The sequence below is a fragment of the Epinephelus lanceolatus genome, chromosome 1 (genome assembly GCF_041903045.1).
Source record: "Epinephelus lanceolatus isolate andai-2023 chromosome 1, ASM4190304v1, whole genome shotgun sequence".
NCBI lineage: Eukaryota > Metazoa > Chordata > Actinopteri > Perciformes > Serranidae > Epinephelus > Epinephelus lanceolatus.
In genome coordinates this window covers 384934-403551 of record NC_135734.1, presented here as the reverse complement: position 1 = coordinate 403551, position 18618 = coordinate 384934, and the positions used below count along the sequence as shown (strand labels likewise).

Below are 18618 nucleotides of genomic sequence, written 5' to 3'. Positions count from 1 at the left end.
AAGTGAAAATATAAGAAATTTAACAAGAGTATTTTCAAATATATAGTTCAAATAAACAGGATTATTAACAAAAATAAAAGCAAATATATATATATATATATATATATATATATATAGAGAGAGAGAGAGAGAGAGAGAGAGGGGGAGAGATTGTAACCTAAACAAGATTATTTACACAATATATATAGTATAAATAGATAATACACAGAATATATACAGTCAAGGTAAAATGGGGTTATTGCACAAGTTAAATTAAATTATTGCACAGTGGGTGAAATAGTCTCAGGGCCACTCAGAGGGAGGAGTTGTACAGTTTGATGGCCACAGGCAGGAATGATTTCCTGTGGCGCTCAGTGGTACATTTAGGTGGTATGAGTCTCCCACTGACAGTACTCTTGTGCCTGACCAGCACATGGTGGAGTGGGTGTGAGACATTGTCAAGATAGTTTAGACAGCATCCTCCTCTCTGACACCACCATCAGAGAGTCACACTCCGTTCCGACGTCACTGGCCTTGCGGATCAGTTTGTTGAGTCTGTTAGTGTCCGCCACCCTCAGCCTGCTGCCCCAGCACACAACAGCATAGAGGATAGCACTGGCCACCACAGACTCATAGAAAATCCTTAGCACAGTCCGGCAGATGTTGAAGGACCTCAGTCACCTCAGAAAATAGAGACGGCTCTGACCCTTCCTGTAGAGAGCGTCAGTGTTCTTAGCCCAGTCCAGTTTATTGTCCATGTGTACCCCCAGGTACTTACAGCTCTCCACAATGTCCACACTGACCCCCTGGATGGAAACAGGGGTCACCAGAGTCTTGGTCCTCCTCAGATCCACAGCCAGTTCCTTTGTCTTTGCCACGCTGAGCTACAGATGGTTCTGCTTACACCATGTGACAAAGTTATCCAAAACAGCCCTGTGCTCATCCTCATCATCCTTGGTGATACATCCAACTATAGCAGAGTCATCAGAAAACTTCTGAAGATGGCAGGTCTCAGTGCAATAGCTGAAGTCTGTGGTGTAGAGGGTGAAGAGGAAGGGAGAGAGGACAGTCCCCTGCGGGGCCCCGGTATTGCTGACCACTCTGTCTGACACACAGCGTTGCAAGCGCACATACTGTGGTCTGCCAGTCAAGTAGTCTACAATCCAGGACACCAGGGGGTCATCCACCTGCATTGCTGTCAGCTTGTCACCCAGTAGAGCTGGACGGATGGTGTTGAACGCACTAGAGAAGTCAAAAAACATGACCCTCACAGTGCTCGCCGGCTTGTCCAGGTGGGCGTAGACGCAGTTGAGCAGGTAGATGATGGCATCCTCAACTCCAAGTCGGGGCTGATAGGCGAACTGGAGGGGGTCCAAAAGTGGCTTGACCATGGGCCAGAGCTGCTCCAAGATGAGTCTCTCCAGGGTCTTCATGATGTGGCAGTGCCACGGGTCTGTAGTCCTTGGAGCCACTGGGCGCAACGTCTTTGGCACAGGAACGAGGCAGGATGTCTTCCACAGCATGGGGACCCTCTGGAGACTCAGGCTCATGTTGAAGACATGCTGAAGTACTCCACAAAGCTGGGGGGCACAGACTTTGAGCACCCTGGGGCTGACACCATCAGGGCCTGCAGCCTTATTTGAGTGAAGTCTCATCAGCTGTCTTCTCACATGGTCAGCAGTGAAGCACATTGCGGAGGTGATGACACGTGAGGGAGGGGTGTAGTCCTCATGATGGAGAGTGCAGTCAGTCTGGCCACGGGGGGAGGAGGTGTGAGGAGGGCTCAGGCAGGAGGCTGTTGGGGTGTGAGAGGGAGGAGTGGGGGAGGAGGGTGAAGTGGGTGATGGTTGTCCAAGACAGACAGCAGAAGAGTCAGAGGGGGGATGGGCAGGGCCAGCAGTGTCAAATCTGTTAAAAAACAGATTCAGTTCATTGGCCCTGTCCACACTGCCTTCAACTCCTCTGTTGTTGTTGGTCCTGAAGCCAGTGATGGTCCTAATTCCACTCCAGACCTCTCTCATATTGTTCTGCTGGAGTTTCCACTCCAGCTTCCTCCTGTACCTCTCCTAAGCCTCCCTGATCTTCATCTTCAGTTCCCCCTGTATTGTTCTCACCTCCTCCCTGTTACCAGCTCTGAAGGCCTTCTTCTTTGCGTTGAGAAAAAACAAGCACAAATACCTAACTTAATAAAGCAAAAAAGTAGGAAAACAAGCAGGAGCGACTGCAACAGGCTGAACGCGTGGATGCATGTGCACATGACGTCCAGAGAGGGAAATGGCAGCTGGTAAGTGATGTGATATGCCTTGAAACATTTCCAGCCAGATAAGTAGGCTGAGAGAGTGCTTGAGGTGAGGCTGTTGTGAAGCGTTACGAAGATTTCGTAGCTAAGGAGCTAGTTGAATGTTGTGGCTGAAAATGGTGGGACTGCTGTGGGGTGGAGATCAGATTCTGGGGCCAAGTGCCGGAATTTCTGGAATGGGAAATGAGACAGTGAATCAGCAATGCTGTTGTGGTAACCAGGAGTGTGGGCTGCCCTGAGAATGAACTGGTGTTGAGCTGAGATTAATGTGAGTCTGCGCATGATATTCATGATGGCTGAGGAACAAGATTGCTCTTTGTTTAGGATCTCTACAACTGCAGTGTTGTCAGAGTGTATTAGTATGGACTTCCTAGACCAATCATGCCCCCAAAGAATGGCAGCTATGATGATGGAATAAAGCTTATGAAGTGGATGAGGGAGAATGGGACTCTGAGTCAAGAGCTTTGAATTCTGTGGGCCATGCAGAAGTGAACCATTTCCCTCCGTAGTAACCACTGAAACCTACGGAAGGAGCTGCATCCATTTAAAGTTGAATTTCCCGGGGTTGTGTGATGAAGTCGTCATAGAAGAAAGAAATGCTGCAACTTTGGTTAAAAGACGGGACAGGAATGATTTGGCTTGTTGAATTATGTGAATGGCATAATTAATTAATTAATTAATTAATTAGCTTGTGGTGGGGCCCCTTGGACTGGACGGTGCTCTTGTGGTGCAGTGTTGGCTATGATGGAAAATGAGGGAGCAGGAGCTGTGTGACGTCCAGAGAGGGAAAGGGCATGTGGCTGAAGGAAGGTTAGAGGAAAGGATGATGGGATGAAAGGATGTATGTGCACAGGGATTTTGTGAAGCCTGAGAACACAGGGATTAGAAGAAAGCTGAGAAAATTTGGGAAAAGTCAGACACAGAGGGAGCAGACACCGGGGGTAATACGACCTGGCCCCCACTAGGTGGGGTGATGATATGGGTTGTGGCCCTGAAGGCCACAGAACCCAGATGACAACATTTGAGATGACACTGGTGGTGATTGGCTCTGGTGCAGTGATTGTTGCTGCCGGAGTTCTGATGGAAGCTGAGTAGAGTTTGAACAAAGTTGAGAATCGTTGAAGGTGGGCGATGGTTCATTCTCTGATGCTGGCTCTGTATGTGGATGTGGAGACAGCTGCATTGAAGCGGAGGGCTTGCTGCGAGTGCGCTGTCATGGATAACCGGGGGCTGTACCAGAAGAAGATTGCTGGTGTTACTTTTGTCTGTGTGCGTTGCTATGTTCGGCCCCCATGGAAGGAGGAAAGAAGTCTGGAGACCGATCAGGAGTTGGAGGGATCTCATTAGGTGACACTGACTGGAGATGCTGGCTTGACCTTGGTCTGTCATGGCTGGAGGATCATCTGCTTCAAACAGATCACTGTGCAAATAGTCCTCTGAATCAGATGGGTTGATTTGTAATTCAGGATCCATGGTAAGTTGATTCTTTTGAAACCTAAGTTTTGGCGTTGTCTAAGTTTGATAATGTGTTCAGAGGTCTTGAGAAATCTGAGACAAACAGAGCAGGATGGGTTCACCAGGTATAGCAGGCTTGGCAGGTAATCAGGGGTGTGGTTGAGACGTGGCCCTGCTCCTGAACCTAAGTTAACAAATTAATTTAATTTAAACAAAAAGTTTTACCTTCTCAGTTAACTTATCGATTGTAAAACTTTATAGAACTATACAGAGGCACCAGCAGGATTCTATTCCATATGCACCAGAGCCACCTGCCAGCAACGTCTAGGTTCCCAAGCATGTACCTATCAGCAGTCTACTTAGGGAGTGAATGAGTGAGCAACAGAATGAATTATTCACATGACAGTCTGATTGGAGTTCCATTGCCTATCCTTTATCCAAAGATCAAAGGAGGCTAAAGTGGTAAAATTAAATAAAATACATCACCAAATTAGAATGTTATCATGTATTACCATAAGGATGTGGTCTGCCCATTTTTCAGATGGCTCATAAGAAGCCCCAATAGCTTTCTCACTCTCAAAATAGTCAATTTAATTCCTGGACGTTTATTTCCTAGGAGATAACAGTTTGTAAGTAGAAGGTAATATCTCCTACATATTAAATAAACTGCAACATTGTCTGCAGGATTTTTGTTTTCACCTTGTCTCTCAGGGCTTCTGTAGTTCAATAGTGACAAACAAAAGGAAAACCCAACATGCAATGTCCAAAAAAGATGTTCCATAATGTGTCTCTTGAAAAGCTTCACCGCCCCTTGGTGCAGATTCTTAGAGTGTGTGAAACTTTATTGGAGGGGTGAAAACCATTCTTCTAAACAAGCAGCTTCTCTATCTTTTGCATTAAGATCCAGTTAGAGTGAAGGCCATAGCGTATGAGTCACATAATTTGGTCAGAATTGAACTATTATGTGAGCCTTTATTACCTCTGAGGATGCATCAGGATTCACTGTTTCTCCAGGTCTTTTCAGGTTTTTCTTTGGTTTGTCACTCATCTGTATCAACAATATTAACTGTGGTGCCTGTCATTACCTTGAGCACAATTTCCGCTGTGAACACTGAAGTGAAGACTATATCAGCGTAGGCCAACACCTGAAAGTGTCACATTTGTTTGTATTGTCAATAATGATACAATATCTGTACTAAATGCTGACTGTGATTGAAACCTGCAATTTATTCAATGAAACTTTAACATTTAAATTACAATTGTACAGGCAAGCACTTGTCACCTGGTTTCTAAAGGACATGGGGTCAATGGGATCCTCAGCAGCTAAAGAAATAGATGACAGCAGGATGAAGAGGAGGATGATGTTGGTGAAAGTAGTTGCATTGATAATGCGATGGCAGAGCCTCCGGAACCTGTAATGGTTAAGAGACATCTTCATGTCAGTTTTGTAATAACTTGTGAAATTCAGAAGGGGATACATTTCAAAAAGTTCATCTGGAACCAAAAGTTAAGTGAACATAGTTAATTGTGACAAAACATATTTACCAGACTGCGAAGTCTGTACCATGTAGGTCAATACATTTCCTTTGCTAATTAACTGACACTCAGTGTTGAAAGGTGCATGCAGTTTGATAGCAACCCAGTGGGCACCCTTTTAAAAACATAATGGGACTGTTTTCAATGCAAGAGCCAGACGACCAAAGGAACCAGAGTCTTAATTTAATTCCTGAGTTATAATTCCTGGTGCCATAAAACTCCCTGCCCTAAAACTATTACTTTTCAATAGCCTGGTAGATAGCTGGGCAGAGTGTGCAGCCCCAAGGGGCCACAAGCCAGTGTTCTCATTGGGCCGATCCCAAGCCTGGATAAATACAGAGGGTTGTGTCAGGAAGGGCATCCGACATAAAATCTATGCCAAATAAAACGCATGAATCACGACGATCATGACTTCCATACTGGATCGGTCGAGGCCCAGGTTAACAAAATTGCCATCGGTGCTGTTGACCTACAGGGAGCCGGTGGAAATTGGACTACTGTCAGTTGAAAAAGGAGAGTTGGAAGGCGTGTCCATAGGCAGAGAGAGAAGAGGAAAGGCAAGAGTCTAGAACCAAGAGTAGGGACTTTGAATGTTGAGACTATGACAGGGAAAGCTCGAGAGATGGCTGACATGATGCAGAGGAGGAGGGTGGATATACTGTGTGTTCAGGAGACCAGGTGAAAAGGTAGCAAGGCTAGAAGCTTAGGAGCAGGGTTCAAGCTGTTTTATCATGGTGTGGATGGGAAGAGAAATGGAGGAGGAATTATCCTGAAGGAGTAGTTTGTAAGGGATGTTTTGGAGGTGTAAAGAGTATCAGATAGGATGATGAGTCTGAAACTAGAAATTGAAGGTATGATGTTCAATGTTTTTAGTGGTTATGCCCCACAGGTAGGTTGTGAGTTAGAAGAGAAGTGATCCTATCCCCAGAGGTGAGAGAGTGGTGATTGGTGCAGACTTCAATGGACATATTGGGCAGAGAACACAGCTGATGAGGAAGTGATGGGCAGGTTTGGTATCCAGGATAGGGATGCAGAAAGACAGATGGTGGTAGACTTTGGAAAAAGGATGGAAATGGTTGTAGTGAATACTTTCTTCCAGAAGAGGCAGGAACACAGGGTGACTTATAAGAGCGGAGGTAGGAGCACACAGGTGGACTACATCTTGTGTAGACGATGAAATCTGAAGGAGACCAGCGACTGATAAGTCGTGGTAGGTGAAAGTGTAACCAGACAGCATAGGATGGTGATGTGTAAGATGACTTTGGTGGTGAGGAAGATGAAGAGGACAAAGGCAGAGCAGAGGATGAAGTGGTGGAAGCTGAAGGAAGAGGGTTGTGTGGTTTTCAGGGAGGAGATGAGACAGGCTCTGGGCGGCCAGAGGTGCTCCCAAATTACTGGACAACTACAGCTAATGTTATCAGAGAGTATTTGGTGTGTCATCTGGAAGGAAAGGAGGAATGAAGGTTAGTCGTAGCAAGACAGAATACATGTGTGTGAATGAGAAGGACCTAAGTCTAAGTCTGGTTGACTGACGTGCTGACGTATTGCGGTAAGCGAGTTGTGTCATTTCTGGTGTTTCTGTGACAGCGTCTCTGTGCTGCTCTGGTGAATTCTACTAGCCTGCTTTCTGCTTTCTCACTTCAGTTGCTTTAACGTCTACTTCAAGTCTTAACCCACACTTGTTCTGTTTAAGCACTTATAGCTCTCCTCCTTTCTATGACTTTCTTGCTAATCTCTTAGCTGTTGTTTGCACGTTACTAGCCTTGTTAACTACATTAGCTTTACATACAGCTTTACGATGGCTTCTCCCTCTGCTCTTTCTTGCTCGGTGTGCCAAATGTTCAGTTATGCCTCTGCCTCCTTTAGCGACAGTGGTAATTGTAATAAGTGTAGCTCATTTGCTGCGTTGGAGGCGAGGCTTAGTGAATTAGAAACGCGGCTCCGCACCATGGAAAACCATTCAGTAGCTGCGGTAGTTAGCCAGCCCCCTGGAGCCACATAGCATAGCCTTAGCCTCTGCTAGCGGTCCTCCGGTAACGCCTGTTCAGTCGGGAGGTTGGGTAACCGTTCACCAGAGGCATAGCTCCAAGCCGAAGCCCACGGCTCACCACCAGCCTGTTCACATTTCCAACCGCTTTTCCCCACTCAGCGACACACCCGCTGAGGATAAAACTCTGGTTATTGGCAGCTCTATTCTGAGGAACGTGAAGTTAGCAACACCAGCGGCCATAGTCAAATGTATCCCTGGGGCCAGAGCAGGCGACATAGAATCAAATTTAAAACTGCTGGCTAAAGCTAAACATAGATTCAGTAAGATTGTTATTCACGTCGGCGGCAATGACACCCGGTTACGCCGATCGGAGGTCACTAAAATTAATATTGCCTCGGTGTGTGAATATGCAAAAACGATGTCGGACTCCGTAGTTTTCTCTGGACCCTTCCCAAATCTGACCAGTGATGACATGTTTAGCCGCATGTCATCATTTAATCGCTGGCTGTCCAGGTGGTGTCCAGCAAACGATGTGGGTTTCGTTAATATTTGGCAAACTTTCTGGGGAAAACCTGGTCTTATTAGGAGAGACGGCATTCATCCCACTTTGGATGGAGCTGCTCTCATTTCTAGGAATTTGGCAAATTTTATTAGTAATTTAAATCCCTGACAACCCAGAGTTGAGATCAGGACTCAGAGTCGCAGTCCTATACGCCTCTCTGAGCTTCTAGTGCAGTTACCTAGCCATAGTTTTCATAGTTTTATACAAACGGCGTCTGTCCCCCGACCGCCTAAATTATCTAAATCTAAAATTAAACAAAGAGGAGTTGTGCATAACAACCCAGGGTCCGACGTTAAGGTTTTTTCCTACTTGCCCTGCCGGGCAAGTACTTCTCAAATCTACTTGCCCCATCGAAATTTTTACTTGCCCTGCCTAAGAGGTTCTTTTTCTGGCTGTGTGGTGCATATTTTCGCTCATGACTTATATCTTACGTTAGCAGAGACGCTCAGCCAATGGAGGCAGCAGCACATAAAAAAGCAGCACACTGCAACTGGCCCCTCCGAGGACAGAAACAGGAGAGGAAATACACGATTACAGGCCTGGAGTTAAGATATTTTTAGGGCAAGGCCACTTTTGCCTTGGATAAATACAAAATTTACTGGGGCATCACGGCCAAAATGTGGGTCACCAAGGCCAAAACCAATGGCGCAATAACAATATGTGCTTACTACATTGAAGGAAGACAAAACAATATATGTGTTGAAAAACAGTACTGAGTTTATTAAAACTGGGTGTGTATGACTGGGGATATATCTCGTTTCTTGTTGTTTTGATTCATGCCCCTTATTTTTTAAGTCTTTGAAATCTCTTTATTCTGTTGTTATCTCCTAGTTATTAAGAAATTATTATTAGAAGAAGATTCTTCATTGTCCTGTCTCAGCACATTACATAGATTTGACCTCTGCATTTGACCCATCCTACTGTATACACTAGGAGCAGTGGGCAGTGCAGCGTCCGGGGACCAACTCCAGTTCTTTTGCCAATGCCAGTGGTCAGGGTCACTGACAGGAGTATTCACCTAACATAGCCTACATATCTTATAATTATATATGTCTCTATGTATATTTTTACATAAATCCCCAATATTTAATTTGCCTTTAAAAAAATCCTCTTCCTTCATTTAATTTGACAGTGTTTATTGTATTGTATTATATGTATTAATTCTCTACAGGATCTTGTATGTTCTTTAATGTGTGTTCAATTTATTAAAAGAAAAAAAAACAAAAAAACATTTTAGTGAAACCTGCAGCAAAGTGAGCCCTCTTCCTCAGAGAGGATCTTTGCCTCCCAGTTTGTTCCTGGCGACAGAGCAGAGTGAACTGTCTTTCTTCTCAGAGGATCTTTGTCCCATGAGAGCAGGCAGCTGTTCTCCATGTCCTCATTTAAAACAACTTTCGCTGGTGGTTTGACAGTCACTAGAAGCACATTATGACCCTTTGTAAAAGTTTCTGTGTGGTACCTGTGTTGTACGTGAGCTAACGTTGGTGGGTAATGACTGAGAGGCTGTCCGGTATGTGTGTGTGTCCGAGTCAGTGCTGCTTGCCCGATTGGGCATGTCTGCGCAGGGTCTGCTGGCCCGCCGGCTATTTTTACCTGCCCCGGGCATTCGGGCAACCGTTAATGGCTGACCCTGCAACCTCATAAAAATTAAAACCTCTTCTGTGACAGAAAGACAAAACAGGAGTATTAAATGCGGACTGTTAAATATCAGGTCTCTATCGTCTAAAGCAGTGTTAGTAAACAAATTAATATCAGATAATCATATTGATTTACTCAGTCTCACCTGGCTGTATCAAGATGAATATGTCAGTCTAAATGAGTCCACTCCTCCCAGCCATAATAATACCCACATACCTCGAGGCAGCGGCCGAGGAGGGGGAGTTGCAGCCATTTTTAACTCTAGCATGTTAATCAGCCCTAAACCTCAACTAGATTATAATTCATTTGAAAGCCTCGTTCTTAGTCTTTTATATCCAACCTGGAAAACCTCGCAGCCACTTTTATTTGTTATAGTGTACCGTGCTCCTGGCCCGTATTCTGAATTTGTATCTGAATTCACAGAGTTTTTATCCAGTTTAGTTCTTAAATCAGATATTTTAACATTCATGTCGACGTTGATAATGACTCCCTGGCTACCGCGTTTATCTCATTATTAGACTCCACTGGCTTCAGTCAGGGTGTACATGAACCCACTCATTGTTTTAACCATACCCTCGATCTAGTTCTTAAGTATGGAAATGAAATCGATAACCTAACAGTCTTTCCACAGAATTCCTCGCTATCGGATCATTATCTGATTACTTTTGATTTCTTTTTACTCGATTACACGCCACTCAGCAACAGTTACTATACTAGATGTTTATCAGATAGTGCTGTCGCAAAATTTAAGGAAATGATTACTCTGTCGTTAAATTCAATACCAAGTCCTTCAGTAACAGAGGTTTCCCGTACCGACTTTAACCTCTCCCGAATTGATCATTTTGTTGATAGCGCTGTAGGCTCACTGCGAACAACACTCGACTCTGTAGATCCTCTTAAAAAGAAGTTAACAAAGCAAAGAAAGTTCGCTCCTTGGTATAACTCTCAAACCCTTAAGTTAAAACAAATATCGCAAAAATCTTAAAGGAATTGACGATTAACCAAACTGGAAGAATCTCGTTTAATCTGGGCAGACAGTCTCAAAACTTATAAGAGGGGCCTCCGCAATGCCAGAGCAAACTACTACTCAGCATTAATAGAAGAAAACAAGAATAACCCCAGGTTTCTTTTCAGCACTGTAGCCAGGCTGACTGAGAGTCAAAGCTCTATTGAGCCTTGTATTCCTTTAGCCCTTAGCAGTAATGAATTTATGAGCTTTTTTAATGACAAAATTCTAACTATTAGAGGCAAAATTCATGACCTCCTGTCCTCAGATAGTAGCTATTTAACCTCAAACACAGCTGTAAGACCTAATATATATTTAGATTGCTTCTCCCCAATTTCTCTTCAAGAATTGACTGCAGTGATTTCTTCATCTAAATCATCAACGTGTCTCTTAGACCCCATCCCAACTAGGCTACTTAAGGAGGTCTTTCCTTTAGTTAACACTCATATATTAGATATGATCAATATATCCTTATTAACAGGCTATGTACCACAGTCTTTGAAGGTAGCTGTAATTAAACCTCTACTAAAAAAGCCCACCCTGGATCCAGAGGTGTTAGCCAACTATAGACCAATATCTAATCTTCCCTTTCTGTCAAAGATCCTTGAGAAAGTAGTCGCAGACCAGCTGTGTGATTTCCTCCATGATAATAATGTGTCTCTAGCTCAAAATATGAGGGACAAGAAGAGGTTGAAAGTCGATGAGTTTTGAAGAGGATTTGAAGATTTTCTCATTTACTTCCTTTCACACTAATTAGACTGGCACCAGAGCGCCACCTATTAGCCGATTTGCACCGAATTTTGCACAAACCCTCATCGGGCCATGGAACACAATTAGCAAAAGTGTTGTGGTAATCGGACTGTATTTGGTCAAGATATGAAAGACTGTCTGTTTTGAAAACAATGTGCGGGAATTTGTTGTTTTATGTTTTGGCCGTTTTTTGGATGATCAAAATTCTTTTAATAACTTTTTGTCAGGTGGGTACACAGATGCTACATGCAAAGTTTGGTGCAAATGGGTCAAATTGCCTAGATGGAGTTCGAAAAAGTATGTTTTTCATTTGTTGCGATTTAGCGAATGGAAAGTTACCGCGAAAGTGGGCGTGGCTTACACCACACAATTCAGCTGCATTCAGAGAACACGTAAATAGAAGGTTTAACAATGTGCGACATATTATGTGGGAGTTATTAGCCAAAAACGCTTTTGCATTGGAAATAGCGCCACCTGCTGGTCATTTTTGATGTGTCAGTTACAGGGGCCAATCTATTCCACCCCTATCAACTTTATTTCCATGAGTGTTATGGTGTTGGCACAGTGCCAAATATTAAATTAGACGGCCACCAGAGTGCCGCCTAGTGGCAGATCAGTAAGTCCTTCATCAGATATCTTCAGGAGGGCATTGACAATAATTATACCAAGTTTCGTGTTAATCCGCTCACCTGATGTTGAGATATAAAATACTTCAATTTAAAGAGCGCAACCTTGTGGTCATCACTCTAAATTTTGCATAGAGCCTCAGGGGCTCATGGGAAAGTGGTAACCTGAGTTTGATGTCATTTGGACACACCAATGTGGAGATATGCTGCACTTCCTCTTTAGAATGAAATTTGCAGGAAATTGTTATTTAATAACTTGAGTATTGTTTGGAATATCAAAATTCTTTTAATAAATATTTGTCGGGAGGGTCCACAGATGCTGTGTGCAAAGTTTCATGCTAATCGGTGAAATTGCCTGGGAGGAGATTGAAAAAGTAGGTTTGCGACATTTTGCGAATTTGCGGGAAAAAAAGGTAGGCGGAAATGGGCGTGTCCTATACCACAAGATTCAGCACAATTCACTGAACGCGTGGATATAAGGTTTTTGAATGTGCCACAAAGTATATGGGAGTTATGAGCCAAAAGGCACTTTTCTTAATAATAGCGCCACCTAGTGGTGGAAATTCAGGAGGACAATTGATTATAAAATTTTTCGCCAAGTGTGACTTATATTCCAAGTTTGGTGAGTTTTGGGATACGTTTAGGCAGTGAAAAAAGCGATCATATGGGCGGAAGAAAAAAAAAATCAAATAAAATAAATAAATTAAAGCTGCAAGCAGCGTTTGGCGGGACTTCGCACTCTCGCCCGTTTCGGCCCCCAGCTTATGTCGTCACTGTGAATTATTTAGAAATATCAAACATATTGCCACAAACATCAGAAAATCCTTACAGAGCTGAACGTTTTGATGTTTGAATGCTTTCTGTAGCTGTAGGTATGTAGAAGTGAAGTCACAATATGCAAATTAGATGAGCGAATTTATTCCCATCAGATTCCTCTTCCTTTATTTTGAGGATGAGATGACAAAAACAGCACAAAACAAAAGAAATCTACTGTGTAAATATGTTCAAAATGTTGTTTTACTGAGCTTTATGAAGTCCAATATGGCCACCGCCCAATGACACCACAATATGCAAATTAGATGAATGAATTTACTCCAGTGACAAACTTTGGGTCATGATGAATAGTTTTGTCATTTACAGTATGCCTTTATCTCTCACCACTTTCAAGCCACAGCCTTTTGAAATGTTGAAATGAAAATGGAATATTTTCCTCAATAAACTCTGGCACCTAAAGGGTTAAAATGGAGATTGTGCCCCTGTCATGTCTGCATGTAAGATGTAGACACGCACAGACATCATGTTTCTGTGAGTTTGTGTGTGACAGCGGTTGCCATGGTAATTAAGTAAGTGCACCTAGCAGAAGAGCATAGAGAGACAGACAGAACACACAGGAGACCTGTTTTAGTGGAGATTTAACTCCTCGAACAAATTCTTCCCATTCCCAAACCGTTGGTCCAATCATCAAAAAAAAGTAATGGTGAGAGAGATAAAGTTATAAAGAAGATCTGTTTAGCAGCAGTTGAGCTGGCACGTGTGCCTGTTTGAAGGCGATACGATAAACAGTGTAGGAGGAGATGTGTTTTTTTGAGAGCACGTTTGAGGTTAAATCTTACTTTGAAAGGTCAAGTAGCTCAGTTCCTGTTGGAATTAGGTCATGGGTGTCAACGCGTGATTTGTAAGTCAAACACACCAGTTTTGGTTTGATCTTGATACGACATTCCGACGGGCTGCAGTGGCCAGTTTAGTGCACCTATGTGGTGCTAGAGAGCCCATTTTGGCACTTTAGGGGTTAATAATGTGTATTTGCTGTTTGAAATGAAGATTCTGCTGCTGTAATCTGTCCTTTAAAGATTGTGAGACACACAGACCAGAGAACCCTGTGGCTGTGTCTGTGTGTGCAGCCGTTGTCATGCCGATTAATGACTTGCCCGCACCTGTGGCAGACACAGACATGTCAGGAAAGCAGATCACCAAAGGCTGTTTATAAAGGGATTTAACTCCTCGAACAAATGCTTCGCATACCCAAAGCGTTGGTCCGAGCAAGAAAATAAAGTGATTTTGAGAGACAGCCACGTCTCGTGAACGCACGTGTCGCGTTTTATATTTCTCGAGTCAAAAATGTGGTCAGGGGAGCGAGTTTAAAATGTGTTGCACCCCAGCTGTTTCCAGAAATTTCTCCTCAGAGTTTACATGGGAGTGAATGAGAAAAAAATCAGCGCTCCCTTCGCTTTGGAGCCACTCAGCAAAAATGTGTACGTGTGAGAGATTCCATGTCAACATATCTGTGAGCAGGACAAATTTTCCTATGTTTTGTGGTATAAATTGTGTCTGTACAGTGAAAATTGTGGCCATGGCAGCGAGTTAAAGACAAAAGTTTTAGACGATTTTTAGAGCCCTCTCCACTCTAGCTCACAGCATTCCGTGCAATACACACCCATTGTAAAGTGAGAATTTCTCCACTTTTGCTCATGGTACTTTGAGAGGCACAGATGAAAAACGGTAAAAGATATGAAAAAGATGAAAACATGAGTGAATAGATGAGACCTGTGGCAACATTTGAGAGTTGGAATGGAGTCTGTAACACAAAGTATGGAGACGCTGTAAATGCTAGAAAAAGCCCTAAGATTGGTGTCTTTCTCCCCCCTGCTGCCATTCATTTCCTATGGGACAGCTTTCGAAGATCGCCAGGACGTTTTTCTGACATCTCACCTTATGGAGCCCATAAAATCCAAACTAAGCGAGTAATGAAAAAGTTACGAATAACTTTTGGTTAGAACGAGTTGATCTGTCATCTGTGCAAGTTTGAAGCCGATTGGATAAGCGGTGTATGAGAAGAAGATTTTTTAGGAAAGGCAGTTTTAAGGCAAAATCTTACTTTGATAGGGCAAATACCTCACTTCCTGTTGGATTTAGGTCAGGGGTGTCTGCGCGTGATTTTTAGGTCTTCATGAGACGAACACGCCACTTTTGGTTTCATGTTTCTACGACGTTCCTACAGGCCATGGCGGCCATTTTTGTGTGCGTAGGTGGCGCTAGAGAGCCCATTTTGGCACTTTAGGGGTTAATGTCATGATTTTCTAAAATTTTTCACCAGTTCTGATGTGCGTGCCAATTTTGGTGAATTTTTGAGCATGTTTAGGGGGTCAAATTCCAGCTCAAAGAGGCGGCAGGAGAAAGAATAATAATAATTAAAGCTGCAAGCAGCGTTTGGCGGGACCTCGCACTCGCGCCCGTTTCGGCCCCCAGCTTATGTCGTCACTGTGAATTATTTAGAAATATCAAACATGTTGCCACAAACATCAGAAAATCCTTACAGAGCTGAACGTTTTGATGTTTGAATGCTTTCTGTAGCTGTAGGTATGGATAAGTGATGTCACGATATGCAAATTAGATGAGTTAATTTATTCCCATCAGATTCCTCTTCCTTTATTTTGAGGAAGAGACAACAAAAACAGCACAAAACAAAAGAAATCTACTGTGTGAATCTGTTCAAAATGCTGTTTTACTGAGATTTATCAAATCCAATATGGCCCCCCCCTAGTGACGTCACGGAATGCAAATTAGATGAGTTAATTCACTCCCATGACAAACTTTGGGTCATGATGAATAGTTTTGTCATTTACAGTATGCCTTTATGTCTCACCACTTTCAAGCCACAGCCTTTTGAAATGTTGAAATGAAAATGGAATTTTTTTTTGCTCAATAAACTCTGGCACCTAAAGGGTCAAAATGGAGATTCTGCCCCTGTCATATCTGCATGTAAGATTTAGACACACACACACATCATGTTTCTGTGAGTTTGTGTGTGACAGCGGTTGCCATGGTGATGAAGTAGGTGCACCTGGGAGAAGAGCAGAGAGAGACAGACAGAACACAGAGAGAGATCTGTTGTAGTGGAGATTTAACTCCTCGAACAAGTTCTTCCCATTCCCAAACCGCTGGTCCAATCATGAAAAAAATGTGATGATGAGAGAGATAAAGTTATACAGAAGATCTGTTTAGCAGCAGTTGAGCTGTCATGTGTGCGTCTTTAAAGCCGATAAAATAAACGGTGTAGGAGGAGATGTGTTTTTTTAAGAGCACGTTTGAGGTGAAATCTTACTTTGAAAGGTCAAGTAGCTTACTTCCTGTTGGAATTAGGTCATGGGTGTCAACGCATGATTTGTAAGTCAAACACACCAGTTTTGGTTTGATCTTGATACGACATTCCTACGGGCTGCAGTGGCCAGTTTAGTGCACCTATGTGGCGCTAGAGAGCCCATTTTGGCACTGTAGGGGTTAATAATGTGTGTGTTCTGTTTCAAATGAAGTTTCTGCTGCTGCAATCTGTCTTTTAAGGTCTAGGGGGTAATTGGCCGTTTTTGACTAGTTTTCATTTTACCTTTAAATTTCACCTTAAAAAAACTGTTTACCTTGCCTTGTTTGGTATCATTCTTTTCAGCACAACCTCACCTGTGTGACTTTACAGTTATTTTTTCATTTTGACATACTGTATTAACACACTGGATCTAAAATCACATAAAAAACATAAAATCCGAGTAGGAAAAAGTTAGATTTTTTACTGTGAAAACCATAAACATGTCTAACGAACCATTTGTGTAACTTAGAATAAAAATATAAATTGTAAACTTCAAAAACATATGTCCTAATTTAGCAAACAACAACGTTATATATAACTATTTACATTAAAATGCAAGCAATGCCTCAGGCGTTTTTTGAACAACTATTTACAAAACAATCAGATGTCACACAAATTATTTGTCAAAGGGAAAAATGCCAGTACTCACAAATGTCCTTTTGGTAAATTTAATAAACCAACTTGGGTGGCAGTACCAGAAACACAGACATTTTGACAGAAAGTCTTTTTCATAGAAGAAGTCTTTCTGTCAAAATGTCTGTGTTTGTCGCTGTTTTTGGCTATGCATCTTTCTAGGGGATTTATTTTGAGAGTGCTTGCTTTTCTCCTACGTGATTTTACATAAATTATTTGTGCCACTCTGAAAAACAGTTCCTGTCCACCACAACACACTACAGGAGGAGGACACAACAGTAGGACAACAGGAGGAGTGACACACACTGTGTGGTTCTGCTGCCTGAGCAAACGGAGATCCGGACCTGGTGGGCGTGCCCTGCCACACCATCCGCTCCTCTGTGCGGACCTCCGAGTACCGCTCAATGCGGTCGTTGGAGGCTCATTTTCCTCTCTCCTCTTCCAAAACACACTACACCACACACTAACTATACACTCCAAACACGCTAAACGTCACAAATCCCAACTCTATCTGTGATCGCGATCGCGGTCTCTCTCGCTGCCGTTACTCCCACAACTTCCCCCTCTTCCTCAGGAACAAATGATGTGTGTTGCCATACAATTTTGTGATTGGTTGACGTGGTGCATTTTTCAACCAATAGGAAAGGGGGTGTCTTTTTTTTTTGTTTTTTTTGCTGTTGCCTTCAGCACTTTAGTCGGCCGAACGGCCCGCTTTTACCGTTTCTTCCTGCATCAAACGCGGATCAAACGTGACAAAAATATTCAGGAAAATCATGGCGTTTATTATTTATCATAAGTCCGGTTTTATATGGCCTATCAAGACGATTTAAAAAGTGGTACAAAGTTTGAAGTTTGCACTTTCCACACAAAATGAAACGGAGACTCAGCGAGGCTGAGTGTTGCTGCTACGTCGTCTCAAATCGGTCACGTGATTTTGACGCGCCGGCGCGGTTCTGGACCGCAGGGGGTTAAAGATTGTGAGACACACAGACCAGAGAACCCTGTGGCTGTGTCTGTGTGTGCAGCCGTTGTCATGCCGATTAATGACTTGCCCGCACCTGTGGCAGACACAGACACGTCAGGAAAGCAGATCACCAAAGGCTGTTTATAAAGGGATTTAACTCCTCGAACAAATGCTTCGCATACCCAAACCGTTGATCCGAGCAAGAAAATAAAGTGATTTTGAGAGACAGCCACGTCTCGTGAACGCACGTGTCGCAATTTATATTTCTCGAGTCAAAAATGTGGTCAGGGGAGCGAGTTTAAAATGTGTTGCACCCCAGCTGTTTCCAGAAATTTCTCCTCAGAGTTTACATGGGAGTGAATGAGAAAAAAATCTGCGCTCCCTTCGCTTTGGAGCCACTCAGCAAAAATGTGAACGTGTGAGAGATTCCATGTCAACATATCTGTGAGCAGGACAAATTTTCCTACGTTTTGTGGTATAAATTGTGTCTGTACAGTGAAAATTGTGGCCATGGCAGCAAGTTAAAGACAAAAGTTTTAGACGATTTTTAGAGCCCTCTCCACTCTAGCTCACAGCATTCCGTGCAATACACACCCATTGTAAAGTGAGAATTTCTCCACTTTTGCTCATGGTACTTTGAGAGGCACAGATGAAAAACGGTAAAAGATATGAAAAAGATGAAAACATGAGTGAATAGATGAGACCTGTGGCAACATTTGAGAGTTGGAATGGAGTCTGTAGCACAAAGTATGGAGACGCTGTAAATGCTAGAAAAAGCCCTAAGATTGGTGTCTTTCTCCCCCCTGCTGCCATTCATTTCCTATGGGACAGCTTTCGAAGATCGCCAGGACGTTTTTCTGACATCTCATCTTATGGAGCCCATAAAATCCAAACTAAGCGAGTAATGAAAAAGTTACGAATAACTTTTGATTAGAACGAGTTGATCTGTCATCTGTGCAAGTTTGAAGCCGATTGGATAAGCGATGTATGAGAAGATTTTTTAGGAAAGGCAGTTTTAAGGCAAAATCTTACTTTGAAAGGG

The 18618-nt window shown here is 43.0% G+C and overlaps 1 protein-coding gene across 1 annotated transcript in view; it reads right to left on the bottom strand.

Annotated features, from left to right (window-relative positions):
- LOC117251027 (dihydropyridine-sensitive L-type skeletal muscle calcium channel subunit alpha-1-like) overlaps positions 1–18618 on the bottom strand; it is a 590852-nt gene that overhangs the window by 369369 nt on the left and 202865 nt on the right. The window contains exons 18-19 of the mRNA XM_078166193.1: positions 5016–5145; positions 4819–4878 (exon numbers count right to left, since the gene is read on the bottom strand). Coding sequence (XP_078022319.1) covers positions 4819–4878; positions 5016–5145 — 190 coding nt within the window. The remainder of the gene's footprint in view (positions 1–4818; positions 4879–5015; positions 5146–18618) is intronic.